Source organism: Blennius ocellaris (assembly GCF_963422515.1).
Source record: "Blennius ocellaris genome assembly, chromosome: 24".
NCBI lineage: Eukaryota > Metazoa > Chordata > Actinopteri > Blenniiformes > Blenniidae > Blennius > Blennius ocellaris.
The window spans coordinates 7,476,274-7,487,262 of NC_137673.1; the positions used below are offsets into that span (position 1 = coordinate 7,476,274).

A 10,989-nucleotide genomic window follows, 5' to 3' on the forward strand; every position below is an offset into this window, starting at 1 on the left:
TGACGGTTGCCTTCCTTTTCCCGACGACTGCAGATGGTCAACTTGGCCCGCCGTGTATGAAATGGCATGGACTTCAAGAGTGCCGTGTCTGTTCTATGAACAGTGTTTGATTAACGTCGTTGCCAAGAGGACCATCGACGTGCCGTCAGAGCGAGAGATCGCACACGGCTTTTTTTTCGCAAACGCGGACAATCGGTCCGTGAGCGCGTTCGGTTGCGGCGGCGAGGGGCTTACCTTGGCGATCTGGACACACCAGTTGAGCAGCAGCTGCGACCCGATGTTGTCCTTGTGCTCGTGCACGTAGTCCAGGAGGCAGCCGTGCGGCATGAGCTGCGTCACCAGCTGGATGGTGGGGCTCAGGCAGACCCCCAGGAGACGCACCAGATGGGGGTGCTCCATGCTGGCCATGATGAGGGCCTCCTGGGTGAGAGGGGGGGGGACAAGGGGGAGGGGAACAGGGACTAAGTGGTCTGAGGTACGATCGGTTCAGGCAAGGCGACTCGGACATTGTTGACGAAGTTTTAACCGGTCGCAAAGTCAATGGCTTGTCAGAAAACGTGACGAGTGAATCGGGCTCCATAAAGCCTGAGATTACTTTGTGGGGTCAAGTTATTACGGTGACTGTCAAAATAAAAGTACCACGTCGCAGGACTGGGGGCCACGACAGTCTGGTGGAAACATTTTTTCTAATCGTCCCTCGACTGAGCATGTGCAGTGGCAATGGTTTGGAAAACACTGGTGTTTTCCCCAGTTTTCAAAAAGGTGTGTGTTCGGACTTTTGATTTTCCAGCCCTCCGAAAAGGCTCGTCAAGCAGCACACAATGGTATAACTCGTGTTTTTCTGTTTTATTTCTTTAGTTGTATACTGCGCATCTTCTCACGGGTACATGCAAGCACAGCTTACACAGGTACACAGGTACACAGGTACACAGCTACGCAGGTACACAACTACACAGGTACACAGGTACACAGCTACACAGGTCATAAACCTGGAAGTGATAAAATACAAACAATCACAACATATTCATTGAACATCATTATTTAAAGAAATAACCTTCTTCAGCCTAGATTGTCATTCACATTCATTATAGCGGAGATTGCTCAAAATACTACATTACCCAGAATGCCCCGCTCCTACTGAGCATGCTCAAAGCGACACTATCGCTCACGTGACGTAAACACTTGCACGCTCGTGCTTACAAACTGCGCCCGTGCCTTTCAAACACACATTTAACGGGACTAACTATGTTACTCAAACACACAACACATCAAACCTATCGTGTTAATGTCAGCCGACAAGTGCGCTAAATAACTAAGGTCTCGGCCCGAGCTAACGCTAAAAGCCAAATGCTAACTAAAGTTACACATTCTCGCTTAACATCCAGAGCTATAAATAACTTTTTACTACATCACACACGGCAGCGCGAGACAGAGAAACATTGTGGCATACGTTAATGAACAGAAATCAACATGCAGTGTTATCAAGTCACATAATCAACGACATACCAACGGGCTGTGTGCTCCTGACAATGGTCCAGGTGAACGAGGAACTCGTCAGGTGAACCGTGGTACTTGCGCATGCGCTCAAGCATGACATTAGAACTTAGACATACAGCCATACTATCGCTGGATATATCTAAACAATCAAACTATGGCCAGAGATACCTGAACAATTATAAAGCTTGAACCACTTATCTCCATTATACATGAATTTAAATTAAGTTATTTAGACCCATTATTTTTACATTAGAATTATTATTTTCTTTTCTTTTTTACAAAGTGATCATGAGACTCAACAGTGTGTTTTCTCTTGCTTTCATGGAGATGGAGTTTTCAAAATGTAGCGTTTTCCTTATTTCTATGGCGACAAAGTGCATTTTCAAAAAGTTGCATATTCCATCATTTCTATTGAAATGGAGTGAAAGGATTTTCAAAAAGTTGCATTTTCCCTCATTTCCGTGGAGATGGGAGTATGAGCATTTTCAAAAAGGTGTGTTTTCCCCACATGTGTATGGAGATGAGAAGTTATGTTTTCTCTTGTTTCCATGGAGACGATAATGGACCATTTTCAAAATGTAGCATTTGCCTCGTTTCTATGGGGACAAAGTCAGAGCATTTTCAAAAAGTTGCGTATTCCATCAATTCTATGAAAATGGAGTCAAAGCGTTTTCAAAAAAGTGGCATTTTCCCACGTTTTCAAAAACTTCCACTTTGGAAGCCGTTTTCAATGTGTGAAAAGCGACGTTTTCATGTAAACGGACTAAGGCAATGTAATGGAAGTTTTGTGTTTACGAAAACATCATGTTTAATTGTCACAATTAACCATAACAAAAACCATTTATGATAAATATTTGTAAATTCAATCAGGGCTTAAGTTTAAAAATAAAAAAAATCAAAGGTCCACACTGCACAGGAAAAGACCCGCCGTCGGAGGCGGAGGTTGATGCATAAATGAAGACTTGCGCGGTGGATTTCTGCATCTGCACGCGCAGCATCTGTCCAGAGTGTTTCCACAGCGAAAGGGGGCGGGGCTTTCTGCACAACGCCTCTTCAAAGCCGCACAAACGCAGTCTTTTTCATCTATATTTCAGACCCGAGAACAACACGGCGGTTCTTAAATGTTGCACCAACACAATTAAAACACCAAAAAGAATACAAGTCATACGTGGCGTGCGCAGTCGGATTTATTTATCTTTTTATTTTTAACCCCCCCCCCCCCAACCCCCCCGTTCGGCGTGTACAACCGCATTTTCTCCCGTCTCTTTTCTGCAGCAGATGGACGTAGAAGGTTTGAACAGTTGGGACTCGACGTTGGGTAATTGTTATTGCGGAGCTGCAAGCAGACGGATGTGCGCTGGTGATGAAGTGTTATGATGGCGCGCGCCGGCACCCGTGTGTGTGTGTGTGTTGTGTGTGTGTGTGTGTGTGTGTGTGTGTGTGTGTGTGTGTGTGTGTGTGTGTGTGTGTGTGTGTGTGTGTGTGTGTGTGTGTGTGTGTGTGTGTGTGTGTTATGAGCAGAAGCTGTGCTTAGTGTCATCGCTTTAAAAACACTCTCTTCAGCCGTTCTCGTCTCCTATTGCCTCTCTCGGGCTCGCACGCTCATTCACACGCTCCGGCATGCGGACGCACTCTCTTGGCGGCTCTCTAAAACACTTACACTCAAGGACACACACGCACACACACACACACACACACATACATATACACACTCCCTCTCTCGCCCTGTCTTTGCATACCGCTCATGGTCGAGGAGTGTATATCCAGGCTTGGCCCCGGGGCAGCTGATAGATAGATGAGGTGCCTTTTTAAATTTAGATGCTGAAGAATGAGCTTAGAGGGAGAGCGGAGGAGCCGGTGAGATTAATTCCGACCGGGCGACGTGGGCCCACAGGCCAGCGACACGCTCCTGCCGCCGTCGCCGGCCTGATTTAAGCAGAGCCTCGCGGCACCCGGGTGCCGGCACTTCGTCTTCACTTCGTAAAAACCACCTGCTCCCTCGTTGCCCCCAACCGCACCGTTCTTCCGCCGGCACGAGGAGTCTCCGACCCCGAACACGCCGCGTCTTAAGTGAAAACGCGTTTTGGACTCATGCAGCAATGGCAGAGAAGTGTCAAAAAATAATATGATGTTTGAGAATCTGAGGCACCCGTTTCACGAAGGCAATAACGCCATATGTTGGACTCGTCGGTACCCAACTCCCCCAAAGCCACCTGTCTTGTTCTGTCTGGGACGTCAGTCAGCTGTTAGCTTAGCCACTGCCGTCAATCAGCTCTTCACTTAGCCACTGCCGTCAATCACATCTTAGCTTAGCCACCGGCGTCAATCAGCTGTTAGCTTAGCCACTGCCGTCAATCACATCTTAACTGAGCCACCGGCGTCAATCAGCTGTTAGCTTAGCCACTGCCAACAATCACATCTTAGCTTAGCCACCGGTGTCAGTGGGTGACCATCTGTCAAGTTCTGTCCTAGACGCGAGTCAGCTGTTAGCTTACCCACCGGCGTCAATCAGCTGTTAGCTTAGCCCCAATGTCATTTAGCTGGTGGCTTAGTCACCGGCCTCAATTAGCTGTTGGTTTAGCCACCGGCATCAATTAGCTGTTAGCTTAGCTACCGGCATCAATAAGCTGTTAGCTTAGCCACCAGTGTCATTTAGCTGGTAGCTTAGTCACCTGCGTCAATTAGCTGTTAGCTTAGCCAGCCGGCTCCCAAGCCGTTGCGTTTTCAGCGGCTCCCAACTCCGTTGTCGCGGAAACGGACACCGACAATGCGACGTTTAACGCTTCGTGTTTTCACTTGACAACGTCGTGTCAGCGGGGCTTTAAAAGACCGTGGAGCCGTAAACGACATCGTTGCTAAACTCCTGCACTCCCTTTTGACTCTCCGGGCAAACGTTACAAGGACTTCTGTGTGTGTGTGTGTGTACATACATACTGTATGTGTGTTGGTTTGTCTCATCTCCCTGAGCGCTGACCTCCATTACCGCCGCCTGACCCTCTCCGCCGGCTTGCCCCCCTCCCCCGGGCATCAGAGGAGAAGCGGCGAGGCCCCTGCATGCCCCCCCCCCACGCATGTTGCGCCCCGAAAACGTGTGTGCACGCATGGAAACACCCTGAATTAGCGAGTTATTAGGGCCGCCGCGTTTCACATGTCACACAATCAACTCTCGGATCCACATATTTGCCAACACAAGCAAATCGCCCCGCGTCTCTCACGTCCGAACCCCCCCCCCCCAAAAAAAACCCACCCGCCACCTGGGGAGGCGTTCTGTCACAACCAGCGTGCCGCCTGGTTATGTGTGTGTTTGGTGTGAGTGTATTTGGAGCTGGCACTCCAGTTGCTAGTTTCTCAGTGGTGAGGCGTGAGCCTGCCTTTAGATTGCTGTTTAACAAGCCAGCAGACAGAGCATATTGGCTCAGGATGGACAGAAGACCCCCCGCTGGGAGAAACACAAGGGAAAGGAAGAGAGGGATGAGCGGGGGGGGGGAGGGAGGAGGAGGAGGAGGAGGAGGGCGGGAAACGTGGGGGGGGGGGCAAGAGAGGAGGGGAAAAATGGGGAAAGGAAAGGGGAAGCACGGCCATGTTGCACGAGGAAGAAGGTGGAGGGGTGAAAGTGATGGATGGATGGATGGACGGTTGGATAAAATGATAGTGGATGGATGGATAAAATATGGATGATGGGTGAATGGAAGAATAACATATATATACATATATATATATATATACACACACACACACACACACACACACACACACACACACACACACACACACACACACACACACACACACACACACACACACACACACACACACACACACACACACACACACACACACACACACACACACACACACACACATATAGATGGACGGATGAATAAAACATGAATGATGGATGGCTGAATGAATGGATGAATAAAAATGTGGATGATGGATGGATAAAAATATGGATATATATGGATGAAGGACATATGAATGGATCAATAACAAGTGGACGATGGACTGTTGAATGGACGGACAGACGAAGGGGTGGAAGGATGGAGGAAGGGATGGATAGATGGGTGATGGAAGAACGCAGAGAAGACGGACGGATGCCATCCAGCATGATGTGGTGACGTCCGGAGTCACGTTGACATCTGCCATCATCAATTATGCTGATGGCTTTATTGCAAGAAACAAACAAAACAAACAAAATAAAAAAAATCTTCAATTGCTGTTGACTGTTGCTATAGCAACATCTCTAACTCAATCTTTTTTTTAAATTCTTCAGACGACCGTGACAAAATAAGGTTTAAAATTCACAACGTGCTCATTTGAAGGTAACATTTGGTGCCATTTCTTCTTCTTCTTCTTCTTTTTTTAGAGATTATTTTCTGTTTTATTCTGCCGTTTGTGATCATGATGTATTTTCTGACATGAGACAAAGAATTAAAAAAAATAAATACATGTTTCGGAGATTCATCAAAACAATGAAAGAAGAAGATGAGCGGACACCTGTATACTCCCTGCGCCGCTCCGCGTTCAAATGGAACCTTGCCAATTACTCCTTACCAAGGAAAAACCCTCTTGTTTAACAAGACAAGGCTACCACACACACACACACACCCACACACACACACACTTAATAGATCCTTGGCGAAGCAAGTGCTTAAATTGAGCCATTACTTCCTGCACATGTTTGGGAAATTGATTATCCATTATATCTGTGGAAGAAAATTTGGCAAATAGAGAAAATTGGCCTGTTTTCTCCCATCAGCTGTGTGAAATCTGCAGAGAAGGTTGTTGTTGTTGGGGTTTTTTTTGTTTTTTTTTACGCCGGCAGAGGACAGAGAGAAGTGGTGCGCTGAAGCTGGAAAGCACTGTTTGTGTTGGGTAAATGACTTCAATGGGTGTTGTCGGTACGATGAAGAGGCATGTGACATCAACAGTGATACGGAGAGTTAGGGATGCACCGATACCAATAACAGGGTATCAGGTTCGATACTCCACCGGGGGGGGGTCAGGTCGTCAATACAACCTGACGTGGACTCAGCAGGAGGTCGAGAGACGAGAGCACGAGGGATGTCCACGGTTGAGATTCTTGAACATTAATGACGATGCCATTTCACAAGTATCGGTATACTCGGTATCGGCAAGCAGCTATGAGAGCAGTACTTGTATTGGAAAGCAGCGAAGGGTTAGTGTTCATATTGGCGTTCAGTATAGGCAAGTAGCTAAATGGTGGTACTTGTGTCAGGATGTGGTATCGGCAAGTCGTTAAAGCTTGGTACTTGTATCGGTAATTGGTATTGGCAAGTAGCGAAATGTTATTACTTGCATCGGTATGTGGTATCCGGAAGGAGTTAAAGCTTAGTACTCATATCAATAATTAGTATCAGCAAATAGCAAAAGTTTTAGTCCTGGCATTGGTACTCCGTAACAACAAGTAGCTAAAGGATAGTACTCATTTTGGTACTCGGGATAGGCAAGTAGCTAAAGGTTCGTACTCATTTTGGTACTCGGGATAGGCAAGTAGCTAAAGGTTAGTACTCATTTTGGTACTCGGTATAGGCAAGTAGCGAAAGGCTAATACTAATTTTGGTACTCTGTATAGGCAAGTAACGAAATTTTATTACTGGTATTGGTGTGTGGTATCCGGAAGGAGTTAAAGCTTAGTACTCGTATCGATAATTAGTATCAGCAAATAGCAACATTTTTAGTACTGGCATTGGTACTCCATAACGACAAGTAGCTAAAGGTTAGTACTCATTTTGGGACTCGGGATAGGCAAGTAGCGAAAGGTTATTACTTGTATCGGTATGTGGTATTCGGAAGAAGTTAAAGCTTAGTACTTGTATCTGTAAATTAGTATCAGCAAATAGCTACATTTTTAGTACTGGCATTTGTAATCTGTTTTGGAAAGTAGCTAAAGGTTAGTACTTGTATCGGTACGCCGTGATGACAAGTAGCTAAAGGTTAGTACTCATATTGGTATTCTGTATCGGCAAGGAGCTAAAGGTACAAGAACTTGTATCGGCATGTGGTATCGGGAAGTAGTTAAGGCTTAGTATCAGTAATTGGCATAATCAAATAGCTAAAGGTGAGTACTGGCATTGGTACTCCGTAACGACAAGTAAGCTAAAGGTTAGTGCTCATACTTGTACTTGTCCTTTAAAAATGTGGTATCGTGCGTCCCTAATGAGATTCTTCATATATTAAGGCGGAACTGCTGGATTCCAATAAAGCCACATCTCATAAACAAATGCTGCTTTGTTTTTTATCCAATACTGCTCAGTACCTCGCGGTACGTCGGAGTGGACTTCACTTTATTACAGACGGAAACCTCATAAGACTTTACCGCCTTGACAGGACGGAGATTTTACGGCCCAGACAGACCTGCCGACGGTAAAAAAAATAAATAAATACTCACGTCCATGAACTCCACGTTGGCTTTGGGACCGGTGGCCTCGTTGAGGATTTTAATAGCCACGGGGATCTTCACCGTCTCACCTTCCGGGACCCAGATGCCCTGAAATACACATGCAATCACTGTAAATGTACTCCTCTGAGTCCCAATAAACCACACACACGCACGCACGCACGCGGTGGCGATTTGATTGCTAATGGCGGTGTTTAATGATGTCTGCTGTCCTGCTTGCGTTTCTCCGCAGCGCCGATTCATCCGATTCATCTCTGCCGGCGTTTGAACTCCGGCGAATTAGATATTCACCGCACGCTCTCAGGTGAATCCACCAATTAAGTGATGAGGGTGGGGGCGGGGGTGGTGGTGGTGGTGGGGGGGGGGAGTTTAAAAAAAAAAGACAATTAACAAATCTAACAGTTGTATTCGCTTTATGACGCTTAAATGTAAACCACCTGCTACAATGGAGGGAGGATCGACTGTACGCGGATTCAACGGAACAAAATCAAACGGGGCACGTCGGTGCCGCTTACTGGAAACGAGTCGTGTTTATTCAGAGGGTTTGCCGAGTTCCGGGGGGGTGGGGGTGTGGGGGGTGGGGGGGTTACTATGAATAATTTCCACCAAGGGCAGCGAATCTGGCGAGCAAACAAGCCGCTTCCACTCCAGGTCCTTGAGCGGCCCCGGGCTCGTCGTCCGACGGGGAGCGGGGCCAAGGAGGGGGGGGGGAGGGAGTGTTTTCTGCTCGTCGTCCCGTCGAGGTGGAAACAACTGACCTTGTAGACGGTCCCGAACGCCCCCGAAACCCAGAATCTTGACCCGCTTCAGCTCCGTCTCTTTCAGGATCCGCAGCTGCGCCTGGTTCGGGGCCGTGCCACTCGGGGTCAAGGGCTCCACCAGCTGCACAACACACACACACACACACACACACACACACACACACACACACACACACACACACACACACACACACACACACACACACACACACACACACACACACACACACACACACACACACACACACACACACACACACACACACACACACGTGCATATTTTAACGCATTTATCGCACCCGTCACCTCCGTTTGTCGCAAAGAAACCGGAAGAGTTCCTCGTGGCGAACGTTGACGACAATTCCGGGGCGTTGCGTGAAAAGTTGCACGGAGTTGACTTGGCGTTGTGCTAAAATATGTGGTTCTGCTTTCCAGACAGCCTCCCGAAATTAGCTCGAAGTGCTTTTTTTTATCCACGTCGTAATGAGAAACAGTGACGCGTTCCAAATCCGTCTTGGCTCTGTTAGCTAATGCTAATGGCTAAGCACTGGCTAACTCACCAAGAGTTATTCGCCACGATCGCCAAAAGTCAGCTAAAACTATAAAACAAAGTAGATTCACGTAATAACTTGCAAGCTGTTGCCGCCAAGTACGTTTTTGGCTAGCATGAAATCGCAATTCAGCGCGGTTTACGCAAGTTGTTCCATGTGAAAATGGAAAACGTTCATTGTGCTTTGGGGGGAGCGTCTAAATGACAAATGTGCTCAGAGCTACTGAAAACGTTTTGGAAATGCTCCGTCTCTACAGAGACAGGCGAAAATGCAACTTTTCAAAAATGGCACCAACTCGGTGCAAACCGGAGGAAGATGCTCCAACTCGGTCTCCTCGGAAACAGAGGGGATGATGCAACTTTTTGAAAATATCCTGACTTCATCTCTGTGGAAACGGGAGGAAAACGCAACTTTTCGAATATTTTCTGTTGAAAACAACAAATGAACAACTTTGTTTAACGCAAATTTTTGAAAACGCTCAGATTGTGGGAATGGGGGGGGGGGACTGCATCATTGACATTCACAGCTACAATAACAATTCAACTATCCTACTATCGTCGTCGTTTATGGAGTATTTTCTTAATAAAGTTTTTACAGCCATTCATAAAAAAAAAAAAAATTCCCTAGTTTCATTTTTGATCTGTAAATGAGATGCAAAGACAAAATATGGCAATAAAATAAGCCTCGAGTGTTTTATCGTGAGCGCATGTACCTTTTATATTGCATCATCACGTTTACATGCTGCTTATGGATTCACGTTTAAAGAAACGCAGTTGCGAGGCTTCAAGTGTCAAAAAGTCGCCTTAAAGACAAAGCGTTGAGATCAGCATTTGTTTTTTTTTTTAAAAGCTTCACTAAACAGCCCAATTACTCAGTTAAAAACCACACAAGCAAATGTTCCTCAACGCTGCATTATCACTTTTCACCCAACCGCTGCTTCTGTTTTCCAGTTGTAATGCAGCTGCTGAAACGCCGAAGCGTGGCTTTTATTTCACTTCAAGAGAGAATATTTTTAACCTCTGGCTCTTGGCTCGAACGACGCTAAAAACACATCTGAAGAGCTTGCTGGGCGCCTGCAGCGGGTGCGACCGCTTCCATTTCAAATAATAAGTCTTTTGTAAAGAGATGCACAAGGTGAATACAAAAGGTTTAATAAATAAGCAGCCAAAAAAAAAAATAAATAAAAATGGAGCAACTGTCCCGTCCTGATAGTTGGTTTTTTTTTTTTTTTTTTTTTTGCAGAGCACATTTATGAAATGCAAATGGGTGGCGGAGTTCTGTCGGGAACTGGCAGTTAACAACGCGGGCCCGCGCGTGCCCACTGCTAAGCAAATCACAGCCCGGTGTCAGCTGCTATCGCCGTCGACAAAGAGTCGCGAGCTCACCAGCTGTGCACATACAAAACAATTCCAATTCAAGGTTATGACGGGGGGGGGGGGGGGGGGGGGGGGGCTCCTCCGCGCCGCCTCCCTGCCAATAGCAGCTGACACCGAGCAGCATCGCAGCAGCTGGCCTGGCCGCCCGCCTCAGCCGCGACAGCCCCGGCTACTAAATATAAAGGGAGCGGGTAGCTGGCACCTGTAACCGAGCCGTGGAGGGCCGCAGCCGAGCCAAATTTGTCCGCCACATGTGTTGACGGCCGCGTGCAAATTTTAATTTACACATGCGGGGAGAAGAAGAAAAAAAAAAAGAGGTCAATGCAGCCGATCAATACGCGTCTTAACGAGCCAATCGGGGTCCCCCATCCGCCGCGGTTTAT

At 47.0% G+C, this 10,989-nt stretch overlaps 1 protein-coding gene across 1 annotated transcript in view; it reads right to left on the minus strand.

Annotated features, from left to right (window-relative positions):
* LOC308147840 (receptor tyrosine-protein kinase erbB-4-like) overlaps positions 1-10,989 on the minus strand; it is a gene marked incomplete at its 3' end in the record, with an annotated part of 282,612 nt that overhangs the window by 42,996 nt on the left and 228,627 nt on the right. Inside the window, 4 exon segments of the mRNA XM_080520173.1 lie at positions 235-420; positions 7,910-8,008; positions 8,677-8,703; positions 8,705-8,800. Of these exon segments, the coding sequence (XP_080376299.1) occupies positions 235-420; positions 7,910-8,008; positions 8,677-8,703; positions 8,705-8,800 (408 nt within the window).